The following is a 21,120-nucleotide window of genomic DNA, read 5'->3' as shown; positions in this document are numbered from 1 at the left end:
TGAGCTCGTCGTGCTGCAGTATAACCTTCTCGCGTATGGCCGAGAAATGCAAGGCTGAGACGCTGCCGAGTCGGAGGGAAGAAGGTTGGAGAAGGGACTTGGGTTCACTCCGACAAAGGGCGGACTGATATGTCGTCATCAGCTATCGCGATGGTAAGAGGCCTTGGGTGAAACAGCCGCGTATTGACTGTTTGTTTACTGCTATTGCCATCGCTATAAATGTTCAGACACCGAAGTGCCGAGAAACACTGGTCATCGCATATGTGTATAATCCACGCGGCAGCGGGCCAACATGGTTGCACCTGCCACGTCACGTGCTTTGGAGAGGGGTTCGTCCGAGCTCGCACGGCCATACACATCAGCGTTGACGCACTTGGACCGGCACGCACCTCGCCTATATGCCTGAGCAATCAATCGTCGGTGAAGAAGCTACGATTAAACCTCCCCGCCTGGTCACGTGGTCGGCGCACCCCAGGTAGTCGAAGTTTCCGCATTCCTCCTCTACGGTGTCACTCGTTCAAGGTGAAGCTGACCTTGGGAGTGCGAAGAGTAGAGCCCGAGCTCTAAGATGTGGGCCAGTCGAAACAGTGGTGGTGGTGGTGGGAAAAAACATTTAATTATAAAATGAGAGTGTACAGGCCCAAAAAGGACCCTTTACATGAGTGGAGTCCATCGCGGTAACTTTCAGTGCAGCGCCCAGGACCGAACAACGCGTACTGAACGGAGTCGTTTTAACGGTCGTATTTCCATTCGCATGGTCAGCTTATTCAGGTGAAAGGCTTATAAGGCTCACGAGAAGGAAGAGCCGTCGCTAGAAGCGTCCGCAGAAAGTGTCTCCGGAAATCATGGTCCCAAAATGTCGCGTGATGTAAGATGTGTGTCATTTTATCTGACAATTATCGTTAGTTGTGTAATGCGAAGTCATGACGTAATACTCGGTCATATGACGTTATAATAAGTCGTGTAATCATTAGTCATGGGGCGTCAGGGCACAAAAATAAGAGTGGAAATGGTTTATGTAGCGTCATATTAGTTATATGCAGCTTCATACTAATCATGAGACGTTATGATAAGTGTCTCGCGATTTTGGATAACTTGCAAAAAGCGATAACTTTACATTGTAGTCACACGAGTGACGTTATTCAGGGCGAGTTGCAAAATCTTGATTATGTCACACCGGACTTTGTCACGTGAATCGGGATTATCATCGTCAGCAGCAAACGCTAATATGCTTGAGCGTTTCTCCGCTTCCACTGCCCTCGTAATTATTCCGTCCCGACAAGTCCCTCACTTATCTCCTTGAATGAACTAATGCATAATCATGCACTCTCGCACTAATAGTGATGATCACACCTTGTTCTTTTTTTTATTTTTTTTTAGTTTCGTGTAGTTAAAATGAATCGGGGTATATCGCAGAAGTGCAGTGTGTGTGTGTGTGTGTGTGTGTGTGTGTGTGTGTGTGTGTGTGTGTGTGTGTGTGTGTGTGTGTGTGTGTGTGTGTGTGTGTGTGTGTGTGTGTGTGTGTGTGTGTGTGTGTGTGTGTGTGTGTGTGTGTGTGTGTGTGTGTGTGTGTGTGTGTGTGTGTGTGTGTGTGTGTGTGTGTGTGTGAGAGAGGGAGGGGAGGAGGGGGGGAATATACTGCTTCGTTTCGTCTCCGCGCCTAACAACGCGGAAGCGACGATGTCTTCGCGACTCCGTAATTTCCCACGGCTTGTATGTGTTCCTTTGTGTGCGCGTGTTCTGGTGTGTTCCTTTTCTCGCGACGCTGCTTTTAATGCGGCTTTTCTTTTTCTTTTTTTCGCTGTCGTGAAAGCGGGGAAGTTGAAGGCGACAAGGGGTCGTATCCGTTGGTGACGGCCGCGTTTCGTCAGATTAATTTGGACACACCTTCAACGCACGCGCAAGTTCTCTAGCGCCTTCTCTGAGCCATCCTGCTGTCATTGGCGGAAAAGAAGAGATCTCGGAACTAACCGCGGATTAGCAAGATGTGACCCGGCTGCGTTTCCGTAGCTTCTTGCTGTACAAGAAGCTTGCCAAGATATGTGCCATAGTGGACAGAAGAATGAAGAATCAACAAAAAAGCGAGAGGAGGTCGTGTAAAATAAACCACCAGGTTAAGTTCGTACCATGTGCTGAAGGCGTGTGTATGACATAGAATTTTCTTGCGGAAGGAGGTATATAGGCCAAACAGGTAAATGTATCAACACCCGGCTACGCCAACATAAGGCATCTTTGAAAAATGCCCCATCTTCGAACCTTGCCCTGCACTACAGGGACTGCCCTTTAAATAATGATCAGAGATATCCTGATAAAAAACTATGCACACCTCTTTTTAACAACACTAATGTAATCTACAGGCATAAGGATCAACTAACCAGGGAGTTATCGGAAGCCTATCACATCCATAAAAAAGGGGATAGTTGCGTGAGCACGCCATCGGTGCTTCTGCATGACACTGAGATTGTATATTTGGATTCCCATGATTAGACTGATGCTTGTTTAGGAGCGCATGCGTCCTGGTTCTTGAAGAAAAAAAGTGTATATTACCTGTGCTTTTTTCGAATAAACTTCAGTTGTTAGTCAGCGCTTGTCCGTTATTCTCCCTTCTCTGTTTGTCCCAAGTAGCCGCGCTGTTTTTTGATCTTTCTTGCTGTACGAACCAGCGAAAGTCAAGCGAGCGGCGGCGGCCCTTCTCAAAGGCCTCCTGCGGCTGCAAATGAATGGACTTGGAATGGGGGAAGTCGCAGGTTGCCCGCAGGCTGTGCCATCTGTGCTGTCGCCGCTGCTTTGCCACCTTTGTTCGCGGTTGCTGCTGCAGCTGCGAGACGCTCTCGCCAGCATGTCTGCAGGAGCGGCACGCGGGCGGGGCTATCTTCTTTTCTTTGAAAAGTGGGGCACTATGGTCTTTGGCGAGCACGTTCGCTTCTTTTGTCTGCTCGCGGCTACCGCAGGTCCCCTTCCTTTCTTCTGCCGTGTTTTTCTCTCTACCCTTTGTCTCTTTAAAGCAGTGTCCTGCATCTCCGTGCGTTGGGCAGTGTTTTCTGCAGGCGGAACAGAGAGAGCGCTTCTTTTTCTCTCCCACACTTCTGTCCTGCGCGACGACCAGAAACAGGTGAAAGATAACTGCAAGAACGGGGAGAAAAAAAAAGGGGGGATGGAAAATCAGAACGCTGAAAGGCGCGCGAGTGAGGAACCGCCTCTTTGTTGCACAAGGTGCTCGTTTGTTTGCGCGCAAGACACCGCAGCAGGCCCGTTGTGCTTTTCTTTTGTTCTTTTTTTTTTTGGAGAAAGTGGCCCCTTTCTTTCTCTTTCAGTTGCCTTCCTTGGCGCTTAAAGGAATCGGAAAAGGGATCCACCCGTTTTTGTGCTATTCTTTTCAGGCTCCCTTTGCTCTCCATTTGCTTCCGAGGTGAGCGCGCGCGTCCCTTCGCCCTCGAGACAAGCTCACGTGACTCGGCACCGCTCGCGACGTTCCTGGCCTTTTCTCACTTCAAGCGAAACCAGCCTTTCCTTTCTTCATTCGGTTTTTTTTTTTTTTTTTCCTTCTTTCTTTTCATGCTTCTTGTCGTTTTATTCGGGCTTCCGTCGCTCATTTTAGATCTTCCAATCGGGGGGACCTGGAGTAACGTCACTGCTGGGCTGTTGAGCTCTGACAGCTAGAAAGGGGGACGGGGTGATGTTTGTGTATGTGCCGTGTTTTTGGAGCCTGGGCGTGGAGTCGCCATTCCGGCGCATATGGGTCGTTTTGTTGGCACCTTCCCACCGTCCCGTTCCGCCGTGCGTTGTATCATATTCCTTGACGCGCCTACGCTTTCCCACGTGCAGGTCTAAGCAACCGTCCTTTCTTTTTTCTTTTTTTTTTTTTTTTTGCATTTCGTTGCAGATGCGGTGACGTCCGAAGGCGGCGTGTTCGTTTGTCCGGGTGTCGCACCTTGGTGTCGACGACTCTGAAACGAGGGATGAACACCAGAGACGTGAGTACTCGCCGAGCTAGAGAGTGTGTGTGTTCACTTTGTGTTCGTGTCTAGCGCAATAACATAACCTCTGCGAAGCTGCACCGCGGCAGAACGAGAGGATTGCTTGCTCGGTTCCGGGAACACGGAGCTGGATGTTAAAGGGCCACTGTCCAGGGAAGGACCTTTTGAGCAAAGGAGCCCAGTGTTTCAATCAGGTTCCGGAGATAGTCTGTAGCAGCAAAAATACAAATCAAAACTATCTCATCCTCTCCGTCGGGAAAACAGCTTCCTCCTTTCTCTACGAGCCGCAAGAATGACGTCGTTGTCGAAAACGATATCCATTGGTCCGTCTCGCTGTCTGAGGGTGAAAAATAGGTGTCTACCGCTTGCTGCGCGCTTTTCCCTCGCCACGGCCGGACTGAACAAGGCCTGCGCGCTCCTCCTTTCCACAGGGGTCTACGTCACACTAGTTGCCCGACCGCGAACGATAGTGGGAGTTCTGTGCAGCGTAGGGGGAGGCAACGCATGCAGGTGCATCGCACCTGGAAGGCAGCACAGGTGAATCTTTCAGCTCTATCTTGTTATGTTTATGTTAGGCAGCGAACGGTGCTGGCATTTCTCTTTTCCGACGTCTCGGATTTCGAGCTTCAGGAAGTCAAACTGCCTTACCTTGGCTTTATTGTGCGCGTTGATACCATGATGAACGTGGTGCTGAAGACCAGCACGCGCTTTTTGCAACCGCCACGACTTGGGACGATAGTGTGTGCCTGGATTACGACGGGAGCCCATAAGTCACTAGCGTTTGGTTTTCCCAGCAGTGAAGCTCACAGAAAAGCTTAGAGCTCCTGCAAGGAATTTACTACAACCGTATACATTCCAAGCTAAGTAAATAAAATTTAACCCATTTCGATAGATTTAGCTTAGGCACGCACCATAAAACCCAACACACAACAAAAATATTTTGTAAATTTAAATGTTATTGGATAGTGGTTACGAGATATTATATTTAAGTGTCGTCATGCTGGTATTCGCACTCAATTTTCATAAGCAAGACTTCATCACCAAGCTATCATATCCTAATAAACAAATGGTAAGAACCATGTCGCTCAAGCGCGGTCTCAGTGTCTTCGAAGTTCCCTAATTGGTCATCGTACATTTCGTCTACACCTTCTTTTACAAGACCCCAGCAAAAAGAGGGCGCGTCGGGAAAATGACACCATCAAGGAAATCCTTAATGATTCCTACAAAGGTAAGCGGAGAAGAAAAATGCTAAAATTTACCAAGCTAGTGAATGTTTGCGACACCAAGTTTTCGACAGTCACTGGAAACGAAGAGTAAACTCTTCGGGAAGGCAGCTGTCAGCAATTTGAAAAAAATTAAAGAATTGAAATATTTTAATAAAAAGCACAGAGCAATATAATGTTCATTATGGCTTCATGCTACTGTTTTGTACGGCTTCATGAGTTTTGTTTATTTCGATATTTAACAAGGCATCCGCTTTCGAAGTGTACAAAAAATAACGTACGCTTCCTTAAAAAGCTGCAAAATGCATTTGCACATTGATCTCATATATTCTTGTGCTTTATGCTGTCTGGGAAATAATACTTGTGTTAATGTGATCTGCACTAAACTCAAGTTCAGTAATTATAGCAGTGCAATGGTTATTCCAAAGTTTTCACTGAAACTATAAAAACGAAGCTCTTAGCTGCAATAGGAAGTGTATCGGGAGGACTACGAAAGAAAGCACGAATTATAAATTAGCGCGGAAAATACATAGAGAAACTATGCAGGTGGTTAGAAAAAACATTCTTTAGAAGCATTGCTATAGCCATTGCACCTCAGCTAGTACAATAATGCGCTATATTTTCGACCGGAGGGTGGACAGTGGGTCTTTAAGACTTTTATTGGGAGCGCTTGCTCCTCAGCCTATGCAGATGTTAGTGAGAAAATTGCTGGGCTTGTTCGGTACATGCGGGGCGACCGCAGGCTTTGCGAAGGCGATATTTTATTTTATTTTTTGTATCAATGAGTAGAAAAAAAAAAAGACATTAGCCCTGTTTGGCCTGTATTCGTTGCCCTGTTTTTTTTTTTTTTTTTTTTTTTTTTTTTTTTTTTTACCCAGATATTGCTCGCACAACCTGCAGGGGCAAGACCGGTCCCCAGCGCTGTACGCGTTGTCTTTGGATGAGAAGTAGCGGCTGGTGGCCGCAGTACTGCCTGCGTAGCCCAGGTGGGCCCACTTTATGCCGGCATTAGCAGGCAGTACGTAAGGTACCATGGCACTCTGGGCAAGGCTGAGGTTGCCGATGAATACGCATACGGAACGAGCTCAGGAGGGGCTGCTATTTATACGTACTTCCGGCTGAAAACCGCCACAGCGACGTGGTTTATCCGGCTTTTACTGATCCAGGAAAAAAAAAAAAAAAAAAAAAAAAAGGTTGCAATCGGATGGCAGGCAGTGGGATTTCAGGTTGCTGGTTGGTCGCAGACTGTCGAAATTATTCACCAGTTGAGATCCTGATGATTTCGGTCTGGTGGTCATGCCTGAGACGTTCCTTGCACATGCTGTACGCTGTCTAAAAACCCGCTGTCGCCGTTCGGATTTGGGCTAATAGGAAACTATCAGCTGATGGAGGCCCTGGTAGGTGTTTAAGCTGAGCCGATTTCACTCAATCGGCACTTAAAGCTAGCACACTGCCTCAAGCGAATGAAGCTCTGCAATACGAGCCCATGCATAGTCGTCAGTGCATGCATGCATTCCGCTATAAATGTTGTATACACTCGGCAGAAGATGCGGTCGCAATAGTCATAGCGTCGCCTTTCATCCATTCTTTGTGCTGTTCTGAAAAAAAAAAAAAAAAAAAGGCAAAAGCAACGCGAGCTGAAGTACCGAAGGCACACTATGAATTCCTGGTGTCAGTTGTTCCCTTTCTTTATAGAATCGTCCTCTAATTGAGAAGGATGCAAAAGGAATCACAAATATGTTTTCGCATTCACTTCACTCGAGTGGCTGTTTACATTGAGGTTCACCCCCCCCCCCCCTCCCTCCTCTCTCTCTCTCTCTCTCTCTCTCTCTCTCTCTCTCTCTCTCTCTCTCTCTCTCTCTCTCTCTCTCTCTCTCTCTCTCTCTCTCTCTCTCTCTCTCTCTCTCTCTCTCTTCCTGGCGGATGTTGTTCCCCCCATGAAAACACTAGTGGCGACCAAAAGACATTGATGCAGCCGATTTCTTGCTGGTGACAGCGTTTTGTCTAAGTTGCGTTGTTTAAGAAATAAGTTTTCTTGGTACTTATATGTAGGTACCGGTTTCGATCCACCGTCTGATCAGGTGTAGCCGTGTTTTGACGAGTTCAGCCAAGTCGAGAAAAAGCCTCCCTTTCGAAAGGTATAAACATCGTCTGGCGAGCGATACGATTTAAAGTTGACGTCACTCGCTAATTCGACATTAATGAGCCCGGCACTAATTCGGCCATTGTTCGGCGTCTTTCGGTGTCATGGTGCAACTTCAGTGCCGCTGGCGCCAACGGAGACACCAGCGCTGAAACCAAGGTAGTCATGCGCGTAGCTTTTCTGGTGGCAGGTGCTTACGCGCCTCTTGCCTCCATTTGCGAGAACGGGTTAGCGCGAACAGAACAAGTGAGATGTCCGCGACTGGACTTCTCGTTCGGACACATACCTGCGAAGCCCCTCTTTTATTTCCTCTTTTCCGCCACCCCTGCTTATACTTCGTCTCACAAGATACCTGCAACATTGCGAAAGGCAGAGGTGCCCTTGTTTATTGTGCTCCTAAGTGCCTCTCGTCCCTGCGCACTATAATAGGGAATTGTGCTCCTATACTGTCACCCCCGCCAATTTGGGGTGTGAGAAGCGCGTGGGAGCACCATTGCCTATTGTAGTGCGATCCTGATATGGACCGGGGTGCCTCTGCCTTTCGCAGTGCTGCAAACGGCCGGTACAAATGTTTTCATTATTTTTATTATTTTCGGTAAACCACACGATGAAGAAACCTCTTCATGAAATGGTTCACTCCTCACAGGGACCGATTTCACTCGAGCCTTCAGTATTCAGCATAGAAGTTATAAGCTGCATGCATTCGGCTGTAAGCGCTCTATTGCATGGTGACGATCGTCGTCTATATCATCCTATAGCCTGGCACTATACTTATGCCATTTGCCTTCTTGTTGCGCCGCGCACTTTCCGGCAACCCTTTCCGCTCCCCTCGCTCCTTCCACGCTGCACGGTTTGACCGAAACCCTTTCTGAGCGCTCCTCCGGGCCTTCGCGCGTATAGCGGTCGCTCGGTTTATTGTTGCCGCTTTTGCTGCTGCCCTCTCGCCTTCACTCTCCTGCTGTCGGTGGGAATCCCATTAGGCCTAATGGGATCAGGGCCGACAGGATCCCCCTAGCACTGGCGCGATCCTTTTACCCACGCTCTACACGCGCTGCCATTCCTCTGGGCCGACGGCGACTGCGCAAACCGGCGGCGCCGCTCTGAACGACGTTATACCAACGTGTCCGGTCATAACTCGGTCTTTCTCTGTACCTGCACTGCACAGATCAACTTTTCGGGCTTAGTGGTGCGACAACGGAGCCGCGCCGCGTGCTGTCGTGCTTTTATATTGTACATAATAAAATTAGAGCGCGAGAAAAACAACCACACACAGACAGAGTACCGACAGACAGCATCTGTGCTTTTATAATCGCTTAAGCTGATGCAAATTGTTTCTGTACGTGTGGGGTGCCTGCAATGGTGGTTGTCAATGCAACCTATAATGAGATCCCCTTTACGGTTACCCGTCGTCTCTCTGTGAGGTTTGAGAACCCAGTTAAAAATTAGGCCGGTCAACCCGCGAAGTACGTCTGTCGGTGTGTGATTGAAGAATAAATTCAAGGAAGTCACTTTTTTTTTTTTACAAACAATTGGATATTTATAGCTAGTAGTCCAAATTGCACTACATAATAATAGAACAAAAAATAGAATAGAAAAATAGAATAGAACAAAAATAGAATAATAATAGAACAAAAAAAAAAAAAAACGAAAACGCCGCGACGGCTCGGTAAATAGCCTTGTATATACATGGGCCCGACGCAAGCGGGTCGGGTGGGGGGAGCTGGTTGTCGGGCTGAGCCAGCCCGACCCGTCCGGGTTTACATGAGCTCGTTTCTGTCGGGCAGAGATCGTTACTACACCGCCTATCTATCTTGGAATCGAAATGTTTAGCTTTAGTAAGACACAACAAAGTGTTGGTCTGCGGGCGCCTCAGGGTTCGTTGGTCATCCCTATCTCAACCCCTTTGCAGGAACTGGGTAAAGCTGACGTTGTTCTCAATAATCAATTAGAATTTCGCGAAACTACAGGAGTGATTGGCTCGAAGCCAGAGGAATCTGTGTGAGGAGCGCTGCCCGGTAAGTAAGCGCTCGGGCAGCCGCGTCAGCGGCATCATTACCTCGCAGACCCTGGTGGCCCGGAGTCTAAATGATGCGTTTGGGAGAGGGATCCGATTCCCTCAGAGCCTGTCAAAGAAGGTGATAGGCTAACGGTGACACCTCGCCGGCCACATAATGCACGCAGGCTCGTCGTGAGGATGTTATTGTTCGCTGGCCGGTCGCTGCCCCGGAGATGATTAGCATGCTTAAACAGCGCTACTGTTTGTGATGTCTGCGGCATGCATTTTTATTGTTGCGCTTTATTATTGTATTTGCTTGGTTGAATTAATAAACCATGGATATGAAAACCATAATTGTTCACTTGGTACACTCTGTTGCGAACTGGGCACGACTGCCCGATTGCACCAGTGTTTCTGGACCACACCTTCCTGTGGTGAGGGGCAAAGTACAGTGTCGTCCACTTCTGACTATAACACGGACACTGCTTTCAAAGCGCCATTGCGTCTGACCCGGCCACACAATAAAGCTAAGTGGCAGGCCATTTGAAGCACGACGTCCAGGTCTCTCTGTGCTTGCATCGCTGCATTATAGATACGTGCCTGCATCGGACGCAACTTTGCTTTGAGAGCAGTGACCGTGTTATAGCTAGAAGTGGATCGCGTTGTACATGGCCAAAGTACCTGCATGACTTGCAGTAGTATTTGCATTACGAATTTGCATGTTTGGTCTATATGTTTGGAAGTATTGCGGCCTTTCTATGCTGCCACCTTTGCCAACCACTTTCATTGTACTGGAGCAACTGCTACTAAACAAGGGCGTAAGCTACAGAAACTCGAGTTCTTCTAGATGGCAAAAGTTGGCACGCGCTGAAAGGCAACCTTCAAAAGATGCAGGCTCGTCAATGCCGCGCTGCGGCTTTATGAAAAGACTTGTTTATAATTCGCGCCAAGGTAAACGTATGGTGACGTCATTCAACGTCATGCCTCAACCCCCCCCCCCCCCCCTCCCCAGTTTTCATTGGGCACTGGAGTCCCATGAACTGCCATGTTTTGAACGTATGGGCGTCTATGGAGCCTTCGCTACCATAGCACATATACCTTGCCGCTACGCGGTGGAGAGGTCACAGCTGGCACGGTTCCAGCGCACGGGCGGGCACGACCGCGAGCATAAGCCATTAAAGGCCTTCGCCTTAAAAACCCGATTGCGGTGCAACCGGACAGGAAAATAGGCAATGGAAGAGGTTGACATAAGGGGCAGGGCAGGTGGGACATGAAGGGTTACGGAGGAATTTGTACAAATACAGCCGTGCATGGGTCATGAGTGTATTCGGCTCTATCTGCCGAATTATGTGAGCCTCCCGTACAGAAAGACTAGAATGAGGGTCGGATCGTGGCTTGCGGTCTTGGCGGGCAGTATTTTAATATTATTTGATGGTGGCCCGGAAAGGGAGTTTCGGCCCGCCCTCCAATTACCAAGACCGTAGGATGAACAGTGCCCGGTTACGAGTTTCACGGGCGAGCTGGTTAGCCAACTCCATGTCGTCAATCCCCGAGTGTCCAGGGATCCATCGGAGGAAGACGGGGCAGGGCTGCGGCGAAGCAATTTCGGCATTATGCTCCGTGGGCAGATGATGTGGACGGCTAAAACTTTAGATTGCAGATCACGGATAGCCGCCTGGGAGTGAGTGTAGAGGATAAACTTAGGGACAGGTGGAAGAGAATGGAAATTTTTATTGGCATGAACGATGGAGAGGGCCCCAAACGCGATAATATCGCGAGGGCGGAGGAAGGGGTTGCTAGAGTGACAGGGGTATGTACATAGAATATGATGAAAAGGGACCTTCCGAACCCGCGAGGAGCCACATAAGAGGCATTCGTGTACGCGACTCCATGGCGACTCCAGAGGCTGACTATGATGACTCGATGAGAGGCAGCAGCATGTCGGCGGCCAGCATGCAAGAACGTCGACATGTTGGCTGGAAGAGGAAGTATAATACGGAGGTTAGTAGCTTCCGGTGGTCGAAGGAGTTGGCACAGGTACTAATTACTGGATTGGGGGAAGGGGGGGGGGGGGGGGATATTAGCAGCCTGGTTGAGAAGCCAGCGTCCATGAACTGTACCGGAGAGGCGAGCCACCTGTCGGTCACTATGACGGGAAATGAGAATGTGAAGAGAATGAAAGAGTCCAGAGGAATAAAGTTTATCGGTTGATGTGATATAAGGATATGGTAGGACGTAAAGGAATTTGTGAAGAGTCAGCGTGTGAGCCAGTCGACAGGCGTGAGCTTCCCTCAGGCCGAAGGACCGCCTCACGACTCGTTGAAGTAAGTGGGTGGACTGAAAGGTAGAAGCAGCCACATGGAGAGCCCGGACATCCTTAGCGGCTATAACAGCATCGCACCTTTTAAAAGTAACCCCAGAATAAATGCCCTGAACCTGAAGCGCACAGACCAGACGCCATTCTTTCGCCGGTTTTCTCTCTTTTTTTTTTTTTTTTTTTTTTTTTTTTTTTTTTTTTTTTTTTTGAGATCGGAGGACGAATAACTATGCGAATAAACGTACCCTTTAAACATACTTAAGCGATTTTTGAACCAAGGGAGCTCTAGATTTTTGTTTCTTTTCATGCTGACATTTTTTCGTGTGTACCGTATAGTGCCAAAGCCGAGAGATCCGACTCGTTCTGATGCATGCTGCAGTTACTTTCGCTACCTGTGCACGGCTTTCTCCAACTTTGGTGCAGTGTTGGGACTTGAGGAATCCACCTTTGCTCTTCGCACCTTTTGTGGAGGCACATCGCGGCTAGCGTAGCTCGAGGCTGATGCGCCGCAGGCTGAGCTCATACTGTATACGAAGCAGTGGGAGCCCCTCGGTGATCGTGTTTTACGCATATACTACTATCGTTGCTGCTCGGAAGGCCGGATTGTTCCCAGCAATACCCCACGAGTTTGCTGCAGTTATATTATATGACTTAAAGAACTCCAGGAGGTCGAAATCTCCGGAGTCCTCCACTACAGCCTGAGTCGTTTTAAACCCCACAAACCAAACCAAAAGCGTATGACTTTACGCATATAAAACGCACAATAATGCTTCGTTCACTTGTTCTCAAGCATAAACCGCTCCGAGTTACTTCCGGCATATTGCGTGCTAGCCTTGCAGGTCGAGTACGGGCACGTAGCAACACTACAGGGCGCATTTAGTTGGTGCCCTCTGACATCAAATTTATTTCGACTTCCGCTTCGAACTTAAACTTTTTTGACGTCCAGATGAAGTGTTCTCATTGTTCTGTGTATTTTGTACTCTTCTCCTTTTTTTTCTATTCTAGTGTAGCCGTTGGTTGCATACGGGTTCTCTCTCGTGTCTTGTGTGTCCGCACAGAAGCATGCAGCAATTGAAGCGGCCTTTATAATAATAATAATTGATTCATATGAAGGGAAAGGCTTAGTATCTGTCACACTTGTTTCTGTGGACACCTGAACCGCTCCGTAAGGGAAAGGAGGGAGGTGGGAGTTAAAGTGGTAAGAGAGAAAGAGGAGCCATAGTGGAGGGCTGCGGAGTAATTTCGACCACCTGGGGATCTTTAACGTGCACTGACATCGCACAGCACACGGACACCTTTCCGTTTCGCCTCCATCGAAACGCAGCCCCAGAGGTCGGGTTCGAACACGGGTACTCCGGCACAGTAGTCGGGCGTCTTACCACTGCACTACCCTGGCGGGGCTGAAGCGGCCTTACGTTTCATATTTATTGGTGAGAGCAGCGCCTGGCTCAGAAATGTCACTGCTCGGAACTTCCTGCGACATAATGGCAGATTCGGAACAGCGCCTTTTCGTTTGTTTGTTTGTTTGCTATCGCGGCGGTCATAAGCGCATACATCTGGTCAGTTTGCGGCGAGATCCCGTTACGCGTGTCTCGCCGGGTTAGTCACGCCGGCGTGGCGTGCCGTCGGCGTTCCGCTCGGGTGTGAAAGCCGTGAGCGCGTTCACGGCGACGGCGCCTCCATCCACGTCAACACCCTCTCTTATCCTCTCACTCTCTGCTTTGCACACTCTCCGTAACCGCGCAGCAGTGTCCAGCTTGGCTATCCAGGAGATTATTTAGCAGAGGTGCTTTGCTTTTCTGTAGAACGGTATCATATATAGGCTTCCTTGAGACTATTTATAAGCTGGCATTGCAAATTTCTTGCGTCACAGGAATAGGATGACTCCACAGTAAGGGTAGAGCACTGCATAATTCCTACCGCTTGGTCTCCGGTACAAAAAAATACATAAATAAAAAACGGCAGTGTTCAAAGCACTAAAGAGGCTTATGAGCTAGTAATGCTGCAACAGCGCCAATCATCTTTCCGGCCGATCATCTTTCCTGTTTGCATCTTTCGCGAGTGAGTGAGTGGATAAACTTTATTGAATTAAGACAAAAACAAAGGTAATATTTCCTCGCGATGTTCGCGTGGCTCTGTCGCTGTTTTTCTTTTTTTTAGCATTCTCATTTCTGGTAACACTTTATTCGCTTTCACGAACTTGCCACATGACATGCAATGTGAAATCACGTAATCCATTTTCTTGCAGGAACAGAAGTATGCTCCTGCTCTCATCAGTTACCCACTCGAGCAAATCGTCTTCACTTGTCGCCATTATTCCCACTTCCTTCAGAACTTGCGTCCTTGATGCCCTTGCGACGAAAACACTACTCCAAATAGGAGCCGTCCGTAATTCGTCCCCTGGTTTATTACTCGGCAGGCGATCTCGACCCGACTGAATCGAGTCCTTGTACACAAGGGGCTCGTATTCCGTGTTGGTGCGCGGCTCTCCAGAGTCCACACACAGAGACGGAGCATGGTGGCTGGCGTCACCTCTATCAGTCGGCGCAGGCCGATACGCCATTGTCTTCGCGAGCCTCATTACGAAGAGTTTCTCGGCGGTTTGTTCAGTGCCCGGAGGGGGTGGGTGAGAGGGGAACGGCGAAGATAGTGTGATGCTTCTCACCGATTGAGAGAAGGGAAAAGTGAGAAAGAGGAGGCCTCCATCATCGTAAGTCCTTCCTTCCCCGCCCTCAAGGTGTCGTGTCAACGTGCCCCGTGGCGACAACGGCATGGAAAGAGGAAGTTCCGCACCACGCACCACACTTCCGCATGTACGTGGTGCGCCGAATACTAGTTGCTGTTACTTCAAACAGATAGCATCTGCGCGCATTGTTTGTACAACATGTTGTGGTAGTGGCGCTCTTAATTTAACGCTCCTGTCAGTTATCCTTTTTGTTACTTTTTTTTCCTCGCTGTCTTCCTTCCCACGATAGCCAATCAATGGCCCCCTTCCTGCCGCGGGGAGTACGTAAGGGAGGAAGAATGGATGGAAATTAAGCGGCTAGGAGACGGGCTGACGCTGCGGCATCAGATGTTAGCCAATCGGTCGAAGTTGTCGGCAGGCTCTCACGCACTTATATACGTTGGGACAATCGTTCTCCACGAGGACACCGCGGCTTCCCCGCAATGGCCGTATGCTTATTGCTCTGCTAAAACACGTGTTGGAGACTCTCTCTCTGAATCTCTCTCTCCCCCTTCGTGGCCCGTTCTCGCCTCTGGCGGTCTTGTTGTGGCAGCCATTGTCTGTTCGTGCCGTCGCTCGTGGTTCAAGGAATGCCTCCCCAGCCATTACACACCACCATGGAGGAAGGAAAGAACTTCCTTCCTCCATGCACACCACTATGTATGCCTCTGCCAGGGCCATGGCGAACGGTACTTAGTGTGTGTATATGTGCACACTCTTACGGTGCTTTCTTTCTTTCTTTCTTTCTTTCTTTCTTTCTTTCTTTCTTTCTTTCTTTCTTTCTTTCTTTCTTTCTTTCTTTCTTTCTTTCTTTCTTTCTTTCTTTCTTTCTTTCTTTCTTTCTTTCTTTCTTTCTTTCTTTTGAGCTTACCTCGACCTGCCCTTCTTTCCATCATCCTTCTTCGCCATTCTTCCGGACGTGCGTGCGTGATGTGGGTATAGTCGCCGGGTTAACTGGCTTACAATGCAGGCGTGTAGTATATGGCGGGTGCGCATCACGCGTTTATTTATTTATTTATTTATTTATTTATTTATTTATTTATTTATTTATTTATTTATTTATTTATTTATTTATTTATTTATTTATTTATTGCCGTAGCCTCGTCGTTGCTTCGAGTGCAGCAGCACGCGGCTCTGTATCAGCGGCGGTTGGTGGTGGTGCCGCGTGAAGCGTGTAATTGCTTCCGTGTCGGTTTCATCGAGAGCCGCGTAGGCGCTTCATTGGCTTCATGCTTGCGCGCCGTGTGCGATTCGGTGCCCTTTTTTCTTTTCTGTCTTGCTTGTTCTTTTCTTTTTTAGCACGCGCGCACCAAACGCTAGCGATCGGAGCTGCTTCTCAAAGTCCGGCCCGCATAGCTTCTCTTTGTGTCAGGGACGCTGAGCTGCGTGCATTCCTAGGCTGGCAGAAGAGCTTCTCACTTCCCTCACCTCTATCCGTCTCCTCTCCCTGTACTCCGGCAATCATTGCTCGGGCAGCCCTCGGTAAGCAACGTCTAATCTTGGCAAGGACTTGCGCACCTTCTAGCTAAGCTCGCGGAGTCGCATGCAACGTTCGCCGCCGTTTTAATCTCTCTCTCTCTCTCTCTCATTAGTTGGGTGCAGTGTATAGATAGCACCATTTGTATAACCATTGTTGTCAAGGGAAGTAAATTTATTTGGGCATCAACAGAAGGACTCACGATTCTACACTGTGCACGCAAGAAAGCCAGTAAAGGCTGCAATAAGGTTCACAGCTGCCTCCTTTTTGTTCATGCGTTGTCAGTTAGCGAGAACATATGCGAGTAAACATGCGCTTATATAACGAAAATTGATTGTTTAAGGTGGATTTTGGCGAAGTTCGGTATTAAAAAGGGAACCTTCAAGAAGACGGAACGCAGGGATAAACTCGTTTGAGGCCCGTATTCGCTCATTTAGGAAATTTGGGGCGGCCTGTTTGTTTTCGAGGAGTTTTTAGTTGTATCGGAAAACTTGCGATCCAAGCGCTCAATTGTGCGTAATGAACCAGCTTCGCATACGAGCTCAGGTAGGATGGAAAAGAGAAAGAAGAGAAGCCAGCGCTTGTTCAAACAGAGCGTGTGCGTGCGGGAGGAAGATATACCCTGGCAGCAATAACCATCGGTTCGTTATTGAAAGTGCGTTGGCGAATTCGGGCTATACGTAGGATGAGTAAATTGCCTACGCACTCCCAATATTGGACCGATGTCTTGCGCTGTCCGGCTCGAACAGGAGAGAGCCAGTTCGCCTTCCATTCAGGGTGGCTTCCAGATTAATTTGAGGCAGGGACTCTTTGAGGAGATTGAAATATGGAAACGAAAGTGACCTCCGCTCCATATGATCTCGCGGTGTTACGTTTTCTTTTAGAGCATGGTGAGGCCGAATACACTCGAAGCTCTCTCCACGCGTTGACCGTTTGTCAACCAACCTGGTTATTGCCATCTCCAGACGCCTATATACTGTGGTACCCTCGTTGCAGGGTGTGCGAGGTCAAGACATGAAGTCGGAAACATGTTTTGTGCATTCGGTACTGTTTGGTGACTAATCATTTCCGTCCAGCAGTCTGCGGTGGATCACTGTCCTTGTAATAATAATTGGTTCACAGGAAGGGAAAGGCGCAGTATCTGTCACACTTGTGTCTGTGGACACCTGAACCGCGCCGTAAGGGAAGGGAGGAAGGTGGGTGTGAAATTGGAAAGATAGAAAGGGGAGCCGTAGTGGAGGGCTACGGAGTAATTTCGACCACCTGGGGATCTTTAACGTGCGCTGACATCGCACAGCACACGGACGCCACTTCGTTTCGCCTCCATCGAAACGCAGCTGCCGTGGTCGGGTTCGAACCCGGGAACTCCGGCACAGTAGTCTGGCGTCTTACCACTGCACCACCCCGGCGGGGGGATCGCTTTCTCTGTAGTAAATTTTGAGATTTTTGTTGTTTTTTTTTTCTGAGTAGAAAACGGTACTTTTTTTTATGCAAAGACTGTTGCCGTTTACTGTTCGTCGATTTTCTTGCCGTATATAGTAGTTGCTCTGCTTTGAACGTCATTTGAAAATGGGGCTGATCCGGTCTTCGGTCTCATCTGAGGCCGTACTCTAAGTATTCATTTTATATTTCGGATACATTTCTACCGAGGTGGCGCAACCGTGGCTTTCATTTGCGCATGCGCAGCAGAATTCCGGCAGCCATGTCTGCTCTAACACGTCTCCGCTGTGGTGAAACTTTTTCTCAGCGGATGACCCGGTAGGGTTTAAATTGAACGCTCCAGCGAGCCATTACCTTGGCCTCGTCGCCTAGCTGTTGGCCGTCTCGTTGCCGTCACCATCTGATAATTATTGTGACGAGAAAACGTGTTATCACGGCTACCTGCGCACAGTTGCTCGCCGACCTCGGAGCCACCGATTAGGAGACCGATATCTAATCTAGCTGGGCTTCTTGCCGGCCGGTGCACGTCGTCGGCGATATGATGGCGAGCACGGTGGTGGCGAGTGCGTCTCTCCTCCGTTGTTTGTTTCAGCTCCGTCAGGTAGCGCTTGTGACGACAGTTCCGCTTTTTTTGTGTTCGACACGCCTCTCCCCGGCGTTTCGATCGCCTTGACACGCGCTCAGTTAAGCGCCGTTTTTTTGCGGTGGCGGCGGTGGAAACGGGAGCTTCATCCCGTGGTGTAAAAGCGAGACCATCCGAGGAATTTTGTGAAGGCCGTACCTGTGTGTTCGTTTGTTAGCTGTGATCGTTAACGAAACGTGGCCGTGTGTCCTGCGGAGTAATAACAACGCCGTCATCGTCTTTGGTGTGCATGACGTCACGGGATTACGGATTCCCAGCGGCGTGGGATCAACCCCTCGGGCGAAGATGGAAGTCTGTCTTGCTTGTCGGTAAAGCAGCATTCCTCTCTCTCTCTCTCGGAGCAGTCTCGTATATTGCGTGCACCCATCTATGGGCACAGAGCTTTATGCCGAGGGTGCTGAAATGATTACGCGATCTTGCAGTGCTGCGAGTTTGTGCGTCCTATTTCTATTTGCAGCAGTGCCACTACGAAGGCGATGCAGCGTACAAATGAATGCGTAATCGTTGGGGCCTGCGGTAATCCTGCGGGCATCTGTAGATGGAATTTCCAATCTGATAAAAATGTATGCGTGCATTTTCAAGCACTTTGTGACCATTGAGTTATGCTTGAATGCTTGGGGCAGTTTTTCGCCCTGTTACAGTTATCGCGACCTGGCGGTCAAGCTCTGTGGTCGCGTGCTTGCGCGGTGAATATAGCTAATCGCTGTGCGAGGACCGATTACGACTCAGGTGTGTTTACACTACAGCTTTTGTTCAGTAGAAGTCTGCCTGCCGCGTAGGCCGTTTTTCGCTAAAAGAAAAAAAGGCTGGCTTTTAAATGGATTTAGTGCTAGTTCGCTCTAACCTTTAGGGTAGTAGCACTGTGTTTGCGGTTATCATCTGCTTACGAACTGGCCGTAACGATGGCAGTCTTGCGGCCTCTGTCGCTTGGTTCGCGTCCGAAGCTATGCGTCGTCCGCATGGATTCTTGGATTTGTAGACTTCGTTTTTTGTTTTTTTTTTTTTTTTTGAGTGGTTTATCATCGATCTAATGCGTTGGAGTACGTCTGGTTGACAGTCCGTATACTTTCGTGGTACTTTTTCAAGGTTACATCGATTATCCGTGCGCGACGTGGTCTATTTTACTGAATGCTCATCGCCCGCTTTGTAGACTCTCTTCCTCGTGGTTTTTTCGGTGGCGTGTAGTAAAATGCGCTAATTCACCCTGAAAAAAAAAAAAAATATATATATATATATATATATATATATATATATATATATATATATATATATATATATATATATATATATATATATATATATATATATATATATAGATATATATATATATATATATAATTTGTTACTGCAGAGGTGTTAACGAGTCGTCACGTTGTGGTACATTTAGGAGACAGCTTCCGCGACGTGTAATGGAATGCCGTTGGAAGCCTGAATGAATTGAATAGGACCTTTCGATGGCTTTGATCCGAAACATGGCTTCCCTGTTGAGGATTCCTGCAGTGGAAATGAGTTGGCGAGGGGCATGCTGCACTGTGATTAGGTACCCTGTAACGTTTCATTTGATGTATAGTCCAACACGTAACTGCTCTGTTATTACTCGTTATTTGCTCCGCGTCGCAGCGATTACAGCGTTGGACTGCTGTGAGCCCAAGGAAACGGGATCGAATCCCGGCGGCCGCTAAGAAAAGCAGCGATGTTAGTGCACGTTCAAGAACCCCAGGTTGTCGAAATGGCCGGTGTCCCCTCCTAAGGCATCCCCCGTATCCGGAGTCGCTTCCCCACGTATCTCATTGTACCATACCACGTGATCATGCCACTGCCAAAGATGGCAAACGAAGAGACTGGTGTTGCACTTATATATACTGCAACCTTGGCTGGGGCTGGCAGGAGTGGGGTTAAAAAAATGCATATAAAATGGCAAGTTACAAACTTAATCAGCATGTTTCCACACACAGTGAATAGACTATAATGCAGACACTGCCCCACCGGGGTGGTGCAGTGGTTACGGCGCTCGACTACTGTGCCCAAGGACGCGGGATCGAATCTTGGCCTCGGCGCTTTTCGATGGAGGCGAAAATCAAGGCGCCCGTGTGCTGTGCGATGTCAGTGCACGTTAAAGAACCCCAGGTGATCGAAATTTCCGGAGTCCTCCACTACGGCCTCTCTCATAGCCTGAGTCGCTTTGGGACGTTAAACCCCACAAACCAAACCAATGCAGACACTGCAGAAATGAAAAAGAGAATGAACTCTTTATTGGGCTGACTTGCGTCCGCGAAAGAAGTAAGCAATCGCCGCCGGTGATAGCAACAATCGTGTTCAGCGGTCGTCGATCTATACGAATACCCGTTTCACTCATCGTGTTTAAAGCCGTTGAAGGAACATGTAGATGAAATAGCCAACTAAGATGAAGAAAGCGTAGGAACGGACGTGCCCGTGGCTGCGATCATTCCAGAAACATCTCGGCGCAATTTGCGCGACGGAGAAAAATGATAAAGGCCACACTCTGCGACACCGAGTGTGAACACAGAGCACAAGGTTGTTCTACGCAGTAAAAGCAAAGTGGTCGTTATCTTTTATTTTTTATAAGATAGTTGCCACTCCTATCTGTAACGCCTCAACGGCCCTGATAGTAAACAAATAAATAAATGTGACAAGGGCGTATGCCGGCGGCTGCCGAATGCTGGCAGTACCAAACCGTACCATCTTTATTTTCTGTCGCAGTATCACTGTTTCGGACGTAAATGTATAATATAAAGCACTTGCTATCGCCGCAGGTGATGGCTACCTCCCTACGATACTGTCGCGCAGGTGGCTGTTCGGACGTCACAATAGCGGTGAGCGCAGCATCGACTACAAGTTGCGTCATGAGAAGTGCAGGAATATCGACGCACGGAGTTGAGCTGCCGCGAATGTGCCCGTTGCGCGGGTCATGGGACGTTTGTAAGTGGCCCTGAATCGCGGCTCGGAAAAAAAAAAAAAGCTACATATAGTTTCCTATCTGCGACATGGCTCGTGTGGCCGTAAACACCGTGAAGTAAAGCGGTCAGCGACGGCTGAGGCCGGGACATTAGAGAGTTTTAGCTTACCGCGATCCGCCACGGTGACCCTCTACCGTGCGTGGGCGGGGCGAACAAGCTCATTAGTCCCGACGCGGCAGGTCCATGTGCGGACATCCAGTA

The 21,120-nt window shown here is 48.7% G+C and overlaps 1 protein-coding gene across 2 annotated transcripts in view; it reads left to right on the top strand.

Annotated features, from left to right (window-relative positions):
- LOC146181961 (rho family-interacting cell polarization regulator 2-like) overlaps nt 1-21,120 on the top strand; it is a 132,353-nt gene that overhangs the window by 30,298 nt on the left and 80,935 nt on the right. Inside the window, exon 2 of one of the 2 annotated variants that reach the window (XM_084576955.1) lies at nt 3,884-3,974. Coding sequence is in view for 1 of the 2 variants with exons in the window: in XM_084576954.1 (XP_084433080.1) it covers nt 18,171-18,249 (79 nt within the window). In the remaining variant the exon portion in view is untranslated. Of the gene's footprint in view, nt 1-3,883; nt 3,975-17,964; nt 18,250-21,120 lie in introns of those variants that run through there. The other variant, XM_084576954.1, reaches the window with a different exon arrangement.

This window comes from Amblyomma maculatum, chromosome 8, assembly GCF_055883805.1.
Source record: "Amblyomma maculatum isolate TAMU_Amacu chromosome 8, ASM5588380v1, whole genome shotgun sequence".
Lineage (NCBI taxonomy): Eukaryota > Metazoa > Arthropoda > Arachnida > Ixodida > Ixodidae > Amblyomma > Amblyomma maculatum.
This window is presented reverse-complemented; position numbering and strand designations above follow the sequence as displayed.